Below are 20,507 nucleotides of genomic sequence, written 5' to 3' on the forward strand. Positions count from 1 at the left end.
GAATATCAAAATATATAGAATGTCAGCGTTACTTGTTGACGTCATCAGAGTGCGCCGCTACGTGAAAGGAGTGGAAGCGGCGGCAGATGCCTCTTCGTAACAACAGACTACTGTCGTCTAGTTACGACCTGAATTTCGTCTGATACTGGTATTATATAATACTTCTTCTTAAATTATATTTATTTTTGCTCTTCTCGCGCTCATAAACGAAGATACGTGGGCATTTTGGTCAATAAGCAACGAGACGTGTTTATTTGGCTAACATCCGCTAGCCGAGAGTCGCCCTAAACAGAGGGGGAGAAATCATGTATTTATATTTTTCTTATTTTTTTCTCTTAGCATTTGTTTGTTAGCTTGTAAGTGTGATTGCTGTATTCTGAAATGACGCAGTTATGGTTGCTGTGAATTCCACCCATCCCCTTTTGCACATTTGAACATTTAACGACTTGGTAATAGTCTTTTATTGTGTAGATATTATGGGAGACCATCCTGTTTAAATTCATGCAATAAAGATTGATAAAGAAACATGACCTGACCTGAATAATACCTGACCTGTCATATACAATGACACGGCTCAATAAATAGTAACAGAAAATGAAAAGAAAGTAGTTTTAAAGTGATTCCATGAAAAGTCATTTCCTCTTTTCTTATCAGCGGAACGGCGGCTGCTGGGATGCCAAAGAAGTTCCAGGGTGAGAACTCCAAGGCGGCCACGGCCAGAGCTCGCAAGGCGGAGGCCAAGGCAGTAGCGGACGCTCGTAAGAAGCAGGAGGAGGACGATGCCTTGTGGCAGGAAACTGACAAACACGTACTCAAAAAAGAGCAGAGAAAGGTAGGCACCGTCCAAAGGGATTCGTACTCCAGCAATTCCATGGATCAACTGTACTTATGATATTTAACGACAACTGATATTAACTAAGACAAGGCGCCGAGTATGATTCCTAATTGATAAAAATAATATTTTTGTCGCTAGAGCGTGTAAAGCCTTTTTTTTAACATTATTAGAGCCCTCTGGATATAAACTAAAACTAAATGAATGCATTTTTTCATCATTCTAAATACAGTTTTAACATTATTAGAGCCCCGTAGACAAAAACTAACACCCCTATAGTCACCTTTACACTCGTATTACCCAATATAGTAGACACACTAAGAATAAATACGCCATTTAAGGCATAATATAATACATTATTTCATCATTCTAAATACGGTTTTAACATTATTAGAGCCCCGTAGACATAAAATAACACCCCTATAGTCACCTTTACACTGGTATTACCCAATATAGTAGACACACTAAGAATAAATACGCCATTTAAGGCATAATATAATACATTATTTCATCATTCTAAATACGGTTTTAACATTATTAGAGCCCCGTAGACATAAAATAACACCCCTATAGTCACCTTTACACTCGTATTACCCAATATAGTAGACACACTAAGAATAAATGAGCAACTTAATGCATAAATGAATGCATTATTTCATCATTCTAAATACGGTTTTAACATTATTAGAGCCCCGTAGACAAAAACTAACACCCCTATAGTCACCTTTACACTCGTATTACCCAATATAGTAGACACACTAAGAATATATGAGCCATTTAAGGCATAAATGAATGCATTATTTCACCATTCTAAATACGGTTCTGACATAATTAGAGCCCTGTAGACAAAAACTAACACCCCTATAGTCACCTTTACACTCGTATTACCCAATATAGTAGACACACTAAGAATAAATACGCCATTTAAGGCATAATATAATACATTATTTCATCATTCTAAATACGGTTTTAACATTATTAGAGCCCCGTAGACAAAAACTAACACCCCTATAGTCACCTTTACACTCGTATTACCCAATATAGTAGACACACTAAGAATAAATACGCCATTTAAGGCATAATATAATACATTATTTCATCATTCTAAATACGGTTTTAACATTATTAGAGCCCCGTAGACAAAAACTAACACCCCTATAGTCACCTTTACACTCGTATTACCCAATATAGTAGACACACTAAGAATAAATGAGCAATTTAATGCATAAATGAATGCATTATTTCATCATTCTAAATACGGTTAGAGCCCCGTAGACGAAAACTAACACCCCTATAGTCACCTTTACACTCATATTACCCAATATAGTGGACACACTAAGAATAAATGAGCAATTTAATGCATAAATGAATGCATTATTTCACCATTCTAAATACGGTTTTAACATAATTAGAGCCCCATAGACAAAAACTAACACCCCTATAGTCACCTTTACACTCATATTACCCAATATAGTAGACACACTAAGAATAAATGAGCAATTTAATGCATAAATGAATGCATTATTTCATCATTCTAAATACGGTTTTAACATTATTAGAGCCTCGTAGACAAAAACTAACACCCCTATAGTCACCTTTACACTCGTATTACCCAATATAGTAGGCATACTAAGAATAAATGAGCAATTTAATGCATAAATGAATGCATTATTTCATCATTCTAAATACGGTTTTAACATTATTAGAGACCCGTAGACAAAAACTAACACCCCTATAGTCAACTTTACACTCATACTACCCAATATAATGGACTTGAAAAAAGATAACATAATTTTATAGTATCTGTATTGTGTCCAAAAAACAGTATCTGAACATCTGAAGTCATTTTTCTACCTTTTGAAGGACGACAAGGAGAAGAGGAGGGCGGAGATGTTGGAAAGGAAAAAGGAGACCCAGCGACTTCTGGACGAGGAGAACGCCAAACTGAAAGGCAAGACCCAGAAAGACGGCGGAAGCGGTGGAAAAGTGACCCGGGCCCAGATTGAGGAGGCCATCCAGATCGTGCAGCAGCCTCAGGAGCTCAAGCCAAAACGTAAAGCACCCAAGACGATGAAGATTAACAATGACGTTAAAATTCTACACGATAAAGGCTTTGTCAACATTGCACTTTCAAATTCCAGAGAAGAGCCACCTGGAGACGCCACTGGAGGAAAACGTCAACAGGATTCTCATTGAGGACGGAACGGTGGAAGCAAGAACAATAGAAGATGCCATTGCTGTGCTCAGGTACCAAAACCAATTTTTTTTCATAATATTACAAGTTTATTCTCGTCAAATTGCCTATTTTGTTTTCTCAATATTTTGACTTTATTCTTGCAAAATTACAGCAAATTTTCCAGTTCTGTTAACTATTTCAACTTTCTTCTTTTTCTTTCTTTTCTATGAGGCTTATTTATGCCTTAAATGGCTTATTTACTCTTAGTATGTCTTCTATATTGGGTAATACCAGTGTAAAGGTGACTATAGGGGTGTTAGTTTTTGTCTACGGGGCTCTAATAATGTTAATCATATTTAGAATGATGAAATAATGCATTCATTTATGCATTAAATTGCTCATTTATTCTGAGTGTGACTACTATATTGGATAATACGAGTGTAAAGGTGACTATAGGGGTGTTAGTTTTTGTCTACGGGGCTCTAATCATGTTAAAACTGTATTCAGAATGATGAAATAATGCATTGATTTATCCCTTAAATTGCTTATTTACTCTTAGTGTGCCTACTATATTGGGTAATACGAGTGTAAAGGTGACTATAGGGGTGTTAGTTTTTGTCTACAGGGCTCTAATAATGTTAAAACCATATTTAGAATGATGAAATAATGCATTAATGTATGCCTTAAATGGCTTGTTTACTCTTAGTGTGCCTACTATATTCGGTAATACGAGTGTAAAGGTGACTATAGGGGTGTTAGTTTATGTCTATGGGGCTCTAATAATGTTAAAACCGTATTTAGAATGATGAAATAATGCATTAATTTATGCCTTAAATGGCTTATTTATTCTTAGTGTGTCTACTATATTCGGTAATACGAGTGTAAAGTTGACTATAGGGGTGTTAGTTTGTGTCTACGGGGCTCTAATAATGTTGAAACCGTATTTAGAATGATGAAATAATGCATTCATTTATGCCTTAAATGGCTTATTTACTCTTAGTGTGCCCACTATATAGGGTAATACGAGTGTAAAGGTGACTATAGGGGTGTTAGTTTATGTCTATGGGGCTCTAATAATGTTAAAACCGTATTTAGAATGATGAAATAATGCATTAATTTATGCCTTAAATGGCTTATTTATTCTTAGTGTGTCTACTATATTCGGTAATACGAGTGTAAAGTTGACTATAGGGGTGTTAGTTTGTGTCTACGGGGCTCTAATAATGTTGAAACCGTATTTAGAATGATGAAATAATGCATTCATTTATGCCTTAAATGGCTTATTTACTCTTAGTGTGCCCACTATATAGGGTAATACGAGTGTAAAGGTGACTATAGGGGTGTTAGTTTATGTTTATGGGGCTCTAAAAATGTTAAAACCGTATTTAGAATGATGAAATAATGCATTCATTTATGCCTTAAATGGCTTCTTTATTCTTAGTGTGCCTACTATATTGGGTAATACGAGTGTAAAGGTGACTATAGGGGTGTTAGTTTTTGTCTACAGGGCTCTAATAATGTTAAAACCATATTTAGAATGATGAAATAATGCATTAATTTATGCCGTAAATGGCTTATTTACTCTTAGTGTGCCTACTATATTGGGTAATACGAGTGTAAAGGTGACTATAGGGGTGTTAGTTTATGTTTATGGGGCTCTAAAAATGTTAAAACCGTATTTAGAATGATGAAATAATGCATTAATTTATGCCGTAAATGGCTTATTTACTCTTAGTGTGCCTACTATATTGGGTAATACCAGTGTAAATGTGACTATAGGGGTGTTAGTTTGTGTCTACGGGGCTCTAATAATGTTAAAACCATATTTAGAATGATGAAATAATGCATTAATGTATGCCTTAAATGGCTTGTTTACTCTTAGTGTGCCTACTATATTGGGTAATACGAGTGTAAAGGTGACTATAGGGGTGTTAGTTTATGTTTATGGGGCTCTAAAAATGTTAAAACCGTATTTAGAATGATGAAATAATGCATTCATTTCTGCCTTAAATGGCTTATTTACTCTTAGTGTGACTACTATATTGGGTAATGCGAGTGTAAATGTGACTATAGGGGTGTTAGTTTATGTGTATGGGGCTCTAATCATGTTACATGTTACACATTGTTGACAAATGTCGCCATGCACGTCCACGTCCGCTTGAAACGGACCGTAGCGTAAATCGCGTAATACGATCGCACGCCGCCGCGGGAGGAAAGAAGACTCAAGACCAGCTCAAGACTCAAGACGAGCGAGCCCCTTTCAGAGCGAGTTTGATGCCGCAACTCTCCTTGTCTTCCAGCGTGGTGCCCGAGGACCTGGATCGCCATCCCGAGCGCAGGCTCAAAGCCGCTTTTGCCTCCTTCGAGGAAGCCAACATGCCTCGCTTAAAGATGGAGAACCCCAACATGAGATTGTCTCAGCTGAAGCAGCAGCTGAAGAAGGAGTGGACAAAGTCCCCCGAAAATCCCCTCAATCAAAAGTTTGCCGTGTACAACGCCAAGTGAAGGCACCATCTCTCCCCCACCTCATATTAATTAATACTTGTAAACAAAGTACATCGGATACTTCATTCATCCAAAATAATCATAATACAATATCTCGGCTTCCTGACAAGGCGTCTTAATAAATATAACGACATCATTACATCATTTTCATATTTCATACTAACTTATTAAAGTTAAGCATCCGGTGACAAATATGTCCCATAAGTTCTTTATTCAGTTCTTCGGTTTCCAGGTGAGGTCAAATGGGGCTTTGTTCCCGAGAGGCTGAATGTAAGCGTCCTCTTATCTCCTCCACCAGATTGTGTGGCCGTTTAGTTTGCTGTGATTTTTATTCTTACCCCCCCCCCCCCCCTCACAAATTAGGAGACAAGGGGACGGGGGGCATGTGAGGTGAAGCCATTCAAAGTGTGGACAAGGTGGCTCTCATTAAAATGCAAAATGTAATAACTCAGTTGGATGTGACATGGTCTAATTCGCCGGGAAAAAAATTATATTTTCATGTCTTATGCAGCTGATTTAAAAAAAAAAAAAAATCAAATGTATTTTTGTTTCTTAATGTGTTTTATTTTTTATTTTTTCACTACAGTGTTGCTTAAAAAAAAATTATTATGAAAAAAAAAAATTTTTACAGCATAGCAACATTCAATCTAAGCTGCTGAGGCAGCAGATTTGCAGGCTTTGTCGCTTTACTTCCTGTTTCATTGGTGCTTGGCAGCGACTACAGCTAAACCAGGGTTGGGTGTCCTAACATATTGCCAGGTTCGAACTCCTGTCACACTTTTAAAAACACTTAAATACACAAATACAGAAGAGACAGACAACAATATTCAAAGTTACTCGCAGTGAGGAGAGTTAAACCACATACCCAATGACATGACGCTCCACTCTCTCTCTTTTTATTCTCTTTTCGGGGGTCCCTACTACATGGTCGTGCAACTCTAAGGGAGGGGGGGCGTCAGTTGCACGAGCTGTATTTGTCTATGTGTGTGTGTATATAATAATAATAATAATAATACATTTTATTTGTATAGCGCTTTTCAAGACACTCAAAGACACTTTACAGATATATGAGAGTAATTACTTTTAATGTTTTTATTCTCTTTTCGGGGGTCCCTACTACATGGTCGTGCAACTCTTAAGGGGTGGGGGTCAGTTGCACGAGCTGTATTTGTTTGTCTATGTGTGTACGTATATGTGAGAGTAATTACTTTTATTGTTTTATGAGTTCTTATCTTGACACATTCTTGCAGGATTAACATTAGCATCTGCAGGCTCGTTGCTGGGGGTCGCTGGGGGGTCTCCTTCCTCCTTCAGCACTTTCAAGCACTTTCTATTGTCTAAGTAAATGGATATAAGGGTGATAACTAACATTATATTTATTCTATCTACATTTTATTCTAACATATATTTCACCGATGGCCCCATACTGAGAAATGAAAGGATGCAAGGACCGCTGTGATATTTTAGAAAGTATCCCATGTCATTTAGTCACTCTCACCCCTGAGTCAAATTTTAAACCCCCCCCCCCAAAAAAAATTGAAAAAAAATAAAGTCGAGCTTCAAAATGTAAAAAGAAGAAATGGGAATGGGACTTTTTGCATCATCATCATTTTTGGGAAAATACTCTGCGGTCTGATGAGACAAAAGTTCCAACTTTCTGTGTCCTATTAGAACAACGGTGTGCAAACTACGGCCCGGGGGCCACATCCGGCTCGCCAAGTGTTTGAATGCGGCCCGCCCGTTTTTTCCAAGGTGTTTCATTTGAAGTCAACATACAACCTGGCATCATGGCTTGAGCCAACATTTTCATGGTTTAAGTAACGACAATTTAATTATTTGATGTGGTCTGTTGTTTACAAAGTACTTTTGAAAAAAGGGACGCAAGCACATAATAATAATATATCATAAAATAATAAAATAATTAATAATATAAAATAATAACAAATAATACAAATAATAACAAATAATATAAAATAACAAATATAAAATAATAACAAATAAAAAAATATATATATTTAGTATTATTATTATTATAATCAATTTATAACACACTTTACATCAAATAATTTCCACTTTTACAGATACAATAATTCCAGGTGGAGTCCAGTCCCCCCCCCCCCCACCCGTCAATTTTGTTAAATCAATGCAGCCCACGAGTCAGAAAGTTTTCCCACCCCTGCATTAGAACATCATACCAACAGTAGTAAAATATAGTGGTGGTAGTGTGATGGTCTGGGTCTGTTATGCTGTTTTTCAGGATCCGGAAGACTTGTGACTGTGATAAATTGAACCATGAATTCTGTTGTCGACCCAAAAAATCCTGAAGGGGAATGTCCTGACATTTGATTGGTGACCGCAAACTTGGGTTCTGCAGCATGGAACGTGATCCAAAAGGTGGAACCACGATCCACCTTTAAAAAAAAAAAGACACTTTTTGTTGGGAAATCGTCCAATGTGGCCGAATGACAACAATTCCGCAAAAAGACTCATTGCAAGTTATCACAAACGCTTGATTGCAATTGTTACTGCTAAGTTAGTATGTTTTTCACACACGGCCGTGCAGTTTTGGATTATTTTTCTCTCTAATATTTAATTTTTTTAATAATCTGACTCATATAAGTGTGATAAACATGCCCAAAAAAATATATATGTATGATACTTTTGCTTAGATTTTTGTATTTTTGTATTTATCTGTGCTTCAATAATTGCTACTTTTTGTACTTCTTTTCAGACGCATCTAAAGAGGCCTTGTTGTCACTGCGCTGATTTAATACGGGACACTTTAGTCCAGCCGTGCTCTCTTGTGTCGGAGCAGATAAGAGACGTCAAAGGCCTTTGAACCACGGAGCATCAAATGACGAGTGCCACTGATCTTTTATTATTTTTTTGTTATTTTGCATCGAAGGCTAGCAGATCCTCAGAGGTGATCGGCGGATCCGGTCCCGACTGATATGTGTGATCTTGCACGGTTTGTCCTGTCTGATGTTTTTTTTGCATCTTAACCCATCGCCCCCCTCCCACTGCCATTCCTATTTGCATGGCCGGCTGCCCGCTTCTTCTTTTCTTCAGGCTGAATTCTAATGATTACTTTCAAAGGAGAGCGTCTCCAAAGTACCTTTTATCAAGAGGAGGAAACACCCACTCCCTCGCCTCTTCTTGACACTCTGATTCTGGAGCACCTCCGAGAGGGAACCTTCCACACCTCTGGAGAAAAACACCCAACAGAAGGTAAGGATCGCCTGTGGATTTGATTTTGGACTGTGACCTTTTAAAAGTACTTTATAGGACACTCGACAAATAAAGTACAAGGGTGTGTATAGTAGTTGTTATGTTGATAATGAAGGAGGGGCGCGTCTCGTTTACATCCTGCTTAGAAAACTAACAAATTAATAACCGTTTGCTCCAGATAAATGCTGCTCTAATTGGAATTGAATGTAGCTTATTTTTACTTATTGTATTTGGAATTAAGGTAATTACTATTTAATTTTCACTAATACAGAAATTGATTCCTGCCTCAGATGTAGTCACATTTTATTGTGTTAGGGTTAGGGTTGTACATTTACATTTATTTATTGTACATTTATTTACTTACTTATTTATTTACATTGATTTATTGTACATTTATTTACTTACTTATTTATTTACATTGATTTATTGTACATTTATTTACTTACTTATTTATTTACATTTATTTATTGTACATTTATTTATTTACTTACTTATTTATTTACATTTATTTATTGTACATTTATTTACTTGTTTATTTACATTTATTTATTGTGCATTTATTTACTTACTTATTTACATTTATTTATTTACTTATTTATTTACATTGATTTATTGTACATTTATTTATTTAGATTTATTTATTGCACATTTATTTATTTACTTATTTATTTACCTTTATTTATTGTACATTTATTTATTTACTTACATATTTATTTACATTTATTTATTTACATTTATTTATTGTACATTTATTTATTTACTTACTTATTTGTTTACATTCATTTATTGTACATTTATTTATTTACTTACATATTTATTTACATTTATTTACTGTACATTTATTTATTTACTTACATATTTATTTACATTTATTTTTTGTACATTTATTTATTTACTTAATTGTTTACATTTATTTATTTACATTTATTTATTGTACATTTATTTATTTATTTATTTACATATTTATTTACATTTATTTTTTGTACATTTATTTATTCATTTACTTATTTATTTAATTTTTTTGTACATTTATTTATTCACTTACTTATTTATATTTATTTTTTGTACATTTATTTATTTACTTACTTATTTATTTACATTTATTTTTTGTACATTTATTTATTTACTTATTTATTTACATTTATTTTTTGTACATTTATTTATTTACTTACATATTTATTTACATTTATTTTTTGTAGATTTATTTATTTACTTATTTATTTACATTTTTTTGTACATTTATTTATTTACTTATTTATATTTATTTTTTGTACATTTATTTATTTACTTACTTATTTATTTACATTTATTTTTTGTACATTTATTTATTTTAAAAACTATTGTGTATATTTTACAAAAAAAATCATATTTTTTCTTAAATACCGTATTTTCCCGACTATAAGTTGCACTTTTTTTTCATCGGTTGGCTGTTCCTGCGACTTAAACTCCAGAGCGACTTATAAATTAAAAAAAAGTGTTTATGTTCCATAAACACTGGACATCTTTTCTGTTCATGTTTATTTTTTATGTAGCTGAATAAGCATTGTGTTAGCATATCTTACATATATTCAGCCTGTTCTCTATTCTTTTATTAATATTAGAACTTGCCTTCCAAGATGACGTAATGTCTGTTTTGGTCAAGTAGTTTGGAAAAGAAATTACCCGCAAAAAATGTGACTTATACTCCAGAGCGTCTTATGTATGTTTTTTTCTACCTAATTATGCATTTTCGGCCTTGTGCGACTTATACTCCGGAGCAACTTATGTATGTTTTTTTTATACCTAATTATGCATTTTCGGCCTTGTGTGACTTATACTCCGGAGCGACTTATGTATGTTTTTTTTTAGACACATGCTAACTCGCAAACTAGAGAGCTAGCGACCTAAACGGTAGCCTTCAAGTTATCCTTTCAACTTAAATAGCCAAAAACTAACCCTAACCCACTTCCACACGGATAGGGAGGATAACTATTAACAGTTATTTAACCTTTAACATGAACATTAATCAAACGTAATAATTTTTTCTGGGTACATGATACCATACAGCATCCATATCAAACTTGCGCGGGCCGCACTAGCATCATATCAAGGCGGGGGCCTCAAACTGGTGTCCTGCGTGCTACATTTGGCCCACGGGCCGCATGTTTGAGACCCCTGGGTTAAAAGTAGTAAACAAAAAAAAAAAGTCATTTTGTGTTTGGGCTGTGCAGGGATGCCATGAGGTTGATTTTGGTGAAACCCACCAACGCCACCCGCCGCCTGGACAGCACGGGTCAGGTGTTCCGTGATGGCGACCATGAGCTCTGCTCTTCCAGTGGTCCGACACCCCCGACCAAGAGTCCGGACGGGATGCACGGACCATACTCGGGAAGCCTCACGGAAACGACGTCACCAACGCAGGAGGCAAGTCGCGCACCGCATGAAACGTCCAATGGCGTCATTCCGTCCTCGAAGGTTTGCGATGCGATGATGTCACAGCTGCAGAGCGAAAGCATGAGCCTATCACAGCTGAGTAATCAAGACCGGCTGCTGTTATGTAGCCAGGTTAGCGACGAAGGAGGCGATTCGTCCAGTCCAAACCACAATGACGCATGTGCGTGTTCCTGTCCCGACTCCATGGCGTCCATCTTTGAACCGCGGTTCAATCCCACTTCGGTCCAAGATTGTCGCTCGCAGAAAAAAAACCTTTCATTTCAAGTTTTTCCACATGAAAGAAATCAAGATGTCTCAAAAGTCGCACAAAAGCGATCGCAAGGTAGTTTTATGCCTCAAGAGGCGTTCAAAGACTCCCAATCCAACTTGTTCAACATCCCCAACATGTCCGCCAACCAACGTCCCGACGTTAACCAGCATCGTGAAAAAAAGCATCACGCCCGTTATTCACACGGAGACCCCGCCTTCATCTTCAAGTGCCGCCATCTATCATCCAACCATCCGACCGGGACCGGGACCGGGACCATCAAGAGGTCGTCCACGCCGGCTCTCCAGTCGTTCTCCACTAGTCGCTGTAGTTCACTCGACCACCACGGATTCGCCGAGGAGGCGGCGAGATCACAACAAAGTCAAGTACAGGAAGTTTCAATTGGTGGCCTCATCCTTTTCAAATCATAAAAAAAAACCCTGATATTAATTTCATCAAATGTTTTCCAACACTCAGAATCTGAACTGCTCTCAACGCATCACGCCCTACGAAGTCGCGGGAAGCGACGTCCTCTGCAACGGCGATGCTGCTGTGAAATCGGCGGCCGGCCGTGATGCCTCACCGTCCACTTTGACCGAACTCCAGTCGGGCCGGCCGCTTCTTCACAGCGCCCTCCTGGAGGACGCCTTCTCCAAGGTCATCAGGGAGGATTCGAGCAAGGCCGATAGCGACGCCGCCGCCAGGGAGGAAGGTAACGTACCGCAGAAGAAGGACATCAGCTACAGGCTGGGTCAACGCAGAGCGCTTTTTGGCAAACGTAAACAGCTGAGCGACTACGCCTTAGTGTGCGGGATGTTCGGCATCGTCGTCATGGTGATCGAGACGGAGATGTCCAGAGGATTTTACAGCAAGGTACTTTAGTCGCCTGTGGAGTATTTTGGGGTTCTACACTCACTTCATTCATGCTTGGATCCTCTTTTTCCAGGACTCCATGTATTCTTATGTGCTCAAAGGCCTCATTAGTGTTTCTACTGCTGTTCTACTGGCTCTCATTGGGATGTACCATGCCAGGGAAATACAGGTAACTGCTGGGACAAACCATCTGTTGACTAAACACTAGTAAGTCATCTTACCATAAATATTTTGTGTATGGCCACCTAAAAACACAATCTTTTCTAGCCATTAAAGTCAAATGTGCATATTTAAAATATTGTGCAACATGGTGATTAATCATGATTGAATCATTTGAAAACCGTGGATTAATCTGATTTACATGGAGCAGATAGCTACAAAAAACGAAGTTAAAAACTAGAAATATTAACACCCATTTCAGTTAGACTAAAAGGTCCGCTCTTTGTGTGTGTGTATTATTAATCGCAATTAATCATGATTAATCATGATTTAAAAAAAAGAATAAAAACTTAAACTATATTAGGCAAGCAGGAATTTATCGTGATTAATCATGATTGAATCATTTGAAACCCGTGATTAATCTGATTTACATGGAGCAGATAGCTACAAAAAACGAAGTTAAAAACTAGAAATATTAACACCCATTTCAGTTAGACTAAAAGGTCCGCTCTTTGTGTGTATGTGTGTGTGTGTGTGTGTATTATTAATCGCAATTAATCATGATTGAATGTTTGAAAACCGTGATTAATCTGATTTACATGGAGCAGATAGCTACAAAAAAACTAAGTTAGAAACTAGAAATATTAACACCCATTTCAGTTAGACTAAAAGGTCCACTCTTTGTGTGTGTGTGTGTATTAATCGCAATTAAACACGATTAATTGTGATTTTTACAAAATTAATAAAAACTTAAACATACTATCTTATGAAAGCAGGAATTAATTGTGATTAATCATGATTGAATCTTTTTAAACTGTGATTAATTGATTTACATGGAGCAGATAGCTACAAAAACGAAGTTAGAAACTAGAAATATTAACACCCATTTCAGTTAGACTAAAAGGTTCACTCCTTGCGCGTGTATTATTAATCGCAGTTAATCATGATTAATTTTTAAAGGGAAAAATTAATAAAAACGTAAACTATCTTATGAAAGCAGAGATTAATCGCGATTAATCATGATTGAATATTTGAAAGCTGTGATTAATCTGATTTACATGGAGCAGACTGCCACATCAAACGAAGTTAAAAACTAGAAATACTAACACCCATTTCAGATAGCTCTTATTAATCTTGATTAATTGTGATTGAATAATTTGAAAACCGTAATATAACCGGTTAAATAACCGTAACCGTTAATCTGATTTTCATGGAGCAGATAGCTACAAAAAACGAAGCTAGAAACTAGAAATACTAACACCCATTTCAGTTAGACTAAACGGTCCGCTTTTTTCTTGTGTGTGTTATTATCAGGATTAATCGTGATTAATCATGATTTTTTTAAAAAAAGAATACAAACTTAAACTATATTAGGAAAGCAGGAATTAATCGTGATTAATCATGATTGGATCATTTGAAAACCGTGATTAATCTGATTTACATGGAGCAGACTGCCACATCAAACGAAGTTAGACACGAGAAATACTAACACCCATTTCAGTTAGACCAAAAGGTCTGCTCTTTTCTTGTGCGTATTATTAATCATGATTAATCTTGGTTAGTTAGAAACTAGAAATACTACTAAGTTCGGGCAAGTTAGCAAGCAAAAGAGGAAATCAGATTTCAGCGTCGAGCTTGAAAGTGTTTGATTCCTCAGCTGTTCATGGTGGACAACGGTGCGGATGACTGGAGGATCGCCGTGACCTTTGAGCGAGTCCTCTTTGTCGCGTTGGAGCTCCTGGTGTGCGCCATCCATCCCATCCCGGGCCAGTACGTGTTCAGCTGGACCGCTCGGCTGGCCTTCAGCTACACCACATCGGTAGCGGACGCCGACGTGGACATCATCCTGTCGGTGCCCATGTTCCTACGCCTCTACCTGATTGGCCGGGTCATGCTGCTCCACAGCAAGCTCTTCACTGACGCTTCGTCCCGCAGCATCGGAGCGCTCAACAAGATCAGTTTCGACACCCGTTTTGTCATGAAGACTCTGATGACCATCTGCCCCGGCACGGTGCTGCTGGTCTTCAGTGTGTCCTGTTGGATCATCGCGGCGTGGACCGTGCGCATATGCGAGAGGTATCGGCGCTACACGCATCGGAGTGGATTTCATGTCCACGTCTTCGGTGCTACACTACTGACGAGGTGCTCTTGTCTTCCGAAAGGTATCACGACGCACAGGAGGTGAGCAGCACCTTTCTAGGAGCCATGTGGCTGATCTCCATCACCTTCCTGTCCATCGGCTACGGCGACATGGTGCCTCACACGTATTGTGGAAAGGGGGTTTGCCTGCTGACAGGAATCATGGTGAGATAGCTACAAAAAACTAAGTTAGAAACTAGAAATACTAACACCCACTTCAGTTAGACTAAAAGGCCTGCTCTTTTCTTGTGTGTATTATTAATCTGGATTAATCATGATTGAATCATTTGAAAACCATGATTAATCTGATTTACATGGAGCAGATAGCTACAAAAAACGAAGTTAGAAACTAGAAATACTATCAGCCATTTCAGTTAGACTAAAAGGCCTGCTCTTTTCTTGTGTGTTATTAATCTGGATTAATCATGATTGAATCATTTGAAAACTGTGATTAATCTGATTTTCATGGAGCAGATAGCTACAAAAAACGAAGTTAGAAACTAGAAATACTAACACCCATTTCAGTTAGACCATAAGGCCTGCTCTTTTAATAAATAAATAAACAAAAATAAATAAATAAACAAACATAAATAAAAAAAATAAATTTAATTAAACAAAAATATAAAATAAACAAAAATATAAAATATAAATAAATAAATAAATTTAAAAATTAGATTAAATTAAACAAAAATATAAAATAAACAGAAACAAATGAATAAAAATTAAACTGAACAAAAATATAAAATAAACACAAACAAAAATAAAAATTAAACAAAAATATAAAATAAACATAAATAAATAAAAAAAATAATAAAACATTAATAAATAAATAAATAAACAAAATAAATAAATTAATTAATAAACATACATAAATATATATATATAAATAAAATAAATAAATACAGATTAAATTAAATTAAACAAAAATATAAAACAAACAAAAATAAATAAATACAAATTAAATTAAATTAAACAAAAATATAAAATAAACAAAAATAATAATAAATAAATACAAGTAAATAAATAAAAATGAAAAAAATTATTTAAATAAAAATAAACAAAAATAAAATTTAAAGTAAAAAAAAAACCTTAAACTATATTAGGAAAGCAGGAAGTGAACAAATGTAACAGTTACTGATTGTAAAAGTACCAGATGGAGGGGTAGGATTTAATAAGCTTTGCTTCTTCCTACTCCTTTTGGACATGTGGGACTGTGAACTGATTATGGGATGCACTCAATTGTAATCTGATGCATGTTCAAATGAAATAAAACCATTACCATTACCATTACCATTACCATTACGTGTCCCATAGAGGTGTGATAATCCTGCTTTTGTCACTTCCGATACAATTAGGATATTGCGGCCTTGAGTACCTACAGATAATGTTATGAGTCCTATCCAAGGTGCTCGGTCGATTAGGGAGGAGGCGAGGATGCGTGACGAGGTTAGTTGTGTTGAACTTTCCCGGTTCTGTACCACCACGGATAAATACTGCGGGAATGTGAGTTCTACAAAATGCACTGGTCCCCTACTACTGGGAAGGGGAATAAAATGAAGTTTTGGTATAATTAACAATAAATGGTGTATTACAGTAAGCAGCTATAATAGTGTACTCGTACCCACGTTGTCACAGAGTCTAATTACCGTATTTACCGCTCTTGTCCTCAGGGAGCAGGCTGTACAGCGTTGGTGGTCGCTGTGGTTGCAAGGAAGTCCGAACTCACCAGAGCTGAGAAGCACGTCCATAACTTCATGATGGATACTCAGCTCTATAAAAAGGTCTACTGTGGTTTGGGCTTTTTTTTTTGTTTTTTTGGAAAGCCCCAAATACATGACACAAAAGAGTCTTTATACTTTGGGTGTCACGAGATGACACGAGATTTGGGGCTACGAGAAAAAAAAACAACAACATTCATTCATTCATTCACCCTGGACTGGTGGCCAGCCAATCACAGGGCACGTATAGACAAACAACCATTCACACTCACATTCATACCTATGGACAATTTGGAGTCGCTAATTAACCTAACCTGCGTGCTAACCACTCGACCACCATGCAACCAAAATATAACTTAATAATAATAATAATAATAACAATACGCAGACCTCACAGCTAGGAGACCAGGGTTCAATTCCACCCTCGGCTATCTCCGTGTATAGTTTGCATGTTCTCTTCTCCGTGTACTGCGGTTTCGTCCCACATTCCAAAAAACATGCTAGGTTAATTAGCGACTCCAAATTGTCCATAGGTATGAATGTGAGTGTGAATGGTTGTTTGTCTATATGTGCCCTGTGATTGGCTGGCCACCAGTCCAGGGTGTACCCCGCCTCTCTCGCCCGAAGACAGCTGGGATAGGCTCCAGCACCCCCACAACAGTATCACTCAGATACTGTGAACATCCAGCAGCAACACAACATTTTGGCATGACTACTATTTTGATGAAAAATATACTGAACCAGGGCTGCACAGAGGATGGGTGGTTAGCACACAGGCTTCACAGCTAGGAGACCCGAGTTCAATTCCACCCTCGGCCATCCATGTGTGTAGTTTGTATGTTCTCCCCGTGCATGCATGGGTTTTTTCCGGGTACTCCGGTTTCCTCCCACATTCCAAAAACATGCTAGGTTAATTAGCGACTCCAAATTGTCCATAGGTATGAATGTGAGTGTGAATGGTTGTTTGTCTATATGTGCCCTGGGATTGGCTGGCCACCAGTCCAGGGTGTACCCCGCCTCTCGCCCGAAGACAGCTGGGATAGGCTCGTGAGGATAAATGGTAAAAAAAAGAATGAATGAATGAATGTTTTGGGGGGTTAGTGTGCAGGCCTCGCAGCTAGGAGACCCGAGTTCAATTCCCCCCAGTAGGCTCCAGCAACCTCCGTGACCCTCGGATAGGCGGTAGAAAATAATAATGATAATATTTTGCAATCTGCTATAATTTCTGCTTGGTTACACTCTGTGTGTAATGCTACCTGCCCCGCCTCCACCCACCTAGACTGTATGTTTATGCCATTGTCCTATGGAACACAAAGGTGCTGAAACCAATACCCGGAGCGAACTCTCTTCCTGCTTGTTTGGAGGCGGGAGTCGAGGAATTGATCCAGTTTTAATTTCTTGTGTGATGTATTTATTAATTATCATAGTGCTTCCCTTCCTTTTACCGATCTTAAAAGAATGAATTCTCCCCCCCCCCACCCCCCTCCAGATAAAAAACACAGCAGCCAATGTGTTGAGGGAAACATGGCTGATCTACAAGTACACCAAACTGGTGAAGAAAGTGGATCGTGCCAGAGTGCGCCACCATCAGCGTAAATTCCTGCAAGCCATCCACCAGTACGTATGCGTCTGGCGTGCTAACAAATGATTTGGAAATTATTTAGAATTTGATGAGCTGTAATTGACAAGTCAACAATGTACTAATATTTTCTCTTTAAGACTGCGGAAAGTTAAAATGGATCAAAGGAAGCTAACTGACCAGGCCAACACCATCGCTGATCTTGCAAAGGTATGTACAATCTTTGCAATTTGGGGGGGGGTTATATCCTGGAAGCACCAGCGAGTGGCGAGAAAATAAAAACACGTCATTTCCATGGCATAAAAATATTGATTTTTAACTTGCATCTCACTCCCCTGGACCAAAATGTACAATAAATATGCCTCACACGCTTATTAATGTACTCACCACTAATAAATGATAGTGTGCGATCTCTAACTGTTTATTATTTTTGGAATTAAATAATGGCCCACATTTCCACAATTAATATCCCTTTAAATAAAATGTGTAGTTGTGTATCAAATCATTCACCATCCCTATTTATTACAGATAAAAACATTTTACCTGCGATTAAATGCAATTAATTATGAGTTAACTACAAACATGATTAAATATTTTATTCCATACACAGCCCTAACATTATATAATATATATAAAATATTAATGTGTATGATATTTATATCATATAAATATTATATTAATATTTTATATATATATTACCATATTAATAATTATAATATTTAATATATTAAATATATATATACTGAAATAAAAGGGAATAAAATATTTAATCATGTCTGTAGTTAACTCATAATTAATTGCATAATTTCATAATTAATTGCAATATTATATATATATATACAATATATAATATTAGGGCTGTCAACATATATTTTTTGTTTTTTTATTATAAAATTGAAAAATGACAAATTAAAAAATCTGCACGGTGCTGTATAATAACTGTATATTATTTTTGGAATTAAATAATGGCCCGCATTTTCACAATTAATATCCCTGTAAATAAAATTTGTAGTTGTGTATCAAATCATTCACCATCCCTATTTATATTTACCTGCGATTAAATGCAATTAATTATGAGTTAACTACAAACATGATTAAATATTTTATTCCATACACAGCCCTAACATTATATTATATATATATGTTTAATAATGTATATGAATATTTAGATAACAAATATTTATAATATATATTTACTATATTAATAATTATTAATAATAATTATATTTTTTATATTAATTATATATATAATGAAATAAAATATTTAATCATTTTTGTAGTTAACTCATAATTAATTGCAATATTATATATACATATATAATATATAATATTAGGGGTTTGTTTTTAATTATAAAATTAAAAATTATATAACAATGTCAGAATGGCCCCCAGCATGGGGCCGCACGGTGCTCGAGTGGTTAGCATGTAGGCCACCCAGTCAGGAGATCGTAAAGACCTACTATATACTACTACTATATATTCCGTCCCTGCAAATACTGTATATTGTTTTAACATTGTACGAAAGATTTCCCAAATATTGTAAGTCAGGGCTGCAGGGGCCATTTTGGCACATTGTAAGATTAATTAATCACCTATAACTCAAAGCTACAACATGAATGGGTTTTTCTCAGATAGCTTAGCATATATTGACATACGCCGTATTGTGTTTTTCATGCACAAAATGTATGAAAGAGGCCCTCACTTACAATGGATGCTCTAAGTTCTCCAGTGCGGTTCCTTGCCCAGCAAAGTGTGAAGTCACATGTCTCTCCGCGTGTTGCTCTGCAGACTCAGAACATGATGTACGATCTGGTGTCGGATCTGCAGCATCGGAGCGAGGATCTGGACAGGAGGATTGTGGCCCTGGAGGACAAACTGGACTTCATGCTTGTCAACATGCGCTCCCTGCCCGATGTGCTCTGTCAAGCAATAACCAAGATACAAAAAGACTTCCTGGACGACTTGGCCTGTCGTGTCCACTTCCTGTCGTCCTCCCTGAGCTCGGAGTGCTGCTCCGTTCCCCCGAGGCAGCTCTGTCCTGCTGGCCCCACCCCATCACAGACGCCTTATGGCTGATCTCTTTGACATGTAATATACACTGTAATATATGCAATCCAATAATAAAAATACACTATTATAAATATTAATAAACAAGAATTTTTTAAATACTCAAATACATTATATTGAATATTGACTTTGTGGTCGGGATTGTCATTAGCTATTTGCAAAAGTTATTTGATTGTTGTAGTTTTATTCAAAGTAAAAGACCAATTAAAGGGTCCTAACATTTTTGCTGTTTATGTGCTAACCGGAAGTAGTAGTACTAGTAGAATATTGAACGTTTTTTTTTTTTTTTTACAATTTGACAAAATATGTATATATACACACAAACACACTGTATAATGTCCGCTATGCTGTAGTTTTATTCAGAGTAAAAGACCAATTAAAGGCTCCTAACATTTTTGCTGTTTATGTGCTAACCGGAAGTAGTAGTAGTAGAATATTGAACGGGTTTTTTTTACAATTTGACAAAATATGTATATATACACACAAATACACAGTGTATAATGTCCGTCTTAAAGGGTTTTCTGACGTTCAGTAAACGTCGAGTAAACCTT

At 36.5% G+C, this 20,507-nt stretch overlaps 2 protein-coding genes across 2 annotated transcripts; both read left to right on the forward strand.

Annotated features, from left to right (window-relative positions):
* The first annotated feature begins 31 nt into the window (after window positions 1–31).
* On the forward strand, window positions 32–6,014 carry ccdc124 (coiled-coil domain containing 124). Its single transcript, XM_058073323.2, has 5 exons — window positions 32–148; window positions 655–832; window positions 2,696–2,885; window positions 2,974–3,079; window positions 5,309–6,014. Exons 2-5 carry the CDS (start codon window positions 674–676, stop codon window positions 5,511–5,513), a joined length of 660 nt encoding a protein of 219 aa, XP_057929306.2. The 5' UTR covers window positions 32–148; window positions 655–673; the 3' UTR covers window positions 5,514–6,014.
* Window positions 6,015–6,161: 147 nt separating this feature from the next.
* On the forward strand, window positions 6,162–20,390 carry kcnn1b (potassium intermediate/small conductance calcium-activated channel, subfamily N, member 1b). The gene is made up of 10 exons (XM_078790390.1): window positions 6,162–8,741; window positions 10,952–11,807; window positions 11,899–12,294; window positions 12,368–12,463; window positions 14,111–14,529; window positions 14,616–14,757; window positions 16,263–16,373; window positions 17,800–17,927; window positions 18,030–18,099; window positions 19,678–20,390. Exons 2-10 carry the CDS (start codon window positions 10,959–10,961, stop codon window positions 19,963–19,965), a joined length of 2,499 nt encoding a protein of 832 aa, XP_078646516.1. The 5' UTR covers window positions 6,162–8,741; window positions 10,952–10,958; the 3' UTR covers window positions 19,966–20,390.
* The last annotated feature ends 117 nt before the right edge of the window (window positions 20,391–20,507 follow it).

This window comes from Doryrhamphus excisus, linkage group LG4 (assembly GCF_037039965.1).
Source record: "Doryrhamphus excisus strain RoL-2023G ecotype Guam linkage group LG4, RoL_Dexc_Guam_v1.1, whole genome shotgun sequence".
Classification (NCBI taxonomy): domain Eukaryota; kingdom Metazoa; phylum Chordata; class Actinopteri; order Syngnathiformes; family Syngnathidae; genus Doryrhamphus; species Doryrhamphus excisus.

Coding starts and splice junctions, on each gene's coding strand:
- kcnn1b (XM_078790390.1), top strand. CDS start 10,959: ATGAGGTTGATTTTGGTGAAACCCACCAACGCCACCCGCCGCCTGGAC. Junction 11,808..11,898: donor CGAGATCACAACAAAGTCAA/GTACAGGAAGTT, acceptor TCCAACACTCAG/AATCTGAACTGCTCTCAACG. Junction 16,374..17,799: donor ATACTCAGCTCTATAAAAAG/GTCTACTGTGGT, acceptor ACCCCCCTCCAG/ATAAAAAACACAGCAGCCAA.
- ccdc124 (XM_058073323.2), top strand. CDS start 674: ATGCCAAAGAAGTTCCAGGGTGAGAACTCCAAGGCGGCCACGGCCAGA. Junction 833..2,695: donor TCAAAAAAGAGCAGAGAAAG/GTAGGCACCGTC, acceptor TACCTTTTGAAG/GACGACAAGGAGAAGAGGAG. Junction 3,080..5,308: donor GATGCCATTGCTGTGCTCAG/GTACCAAAACCA, acceptor CTTGTCTTCCAG/CGTGGTGCCCGAGGACCTGG.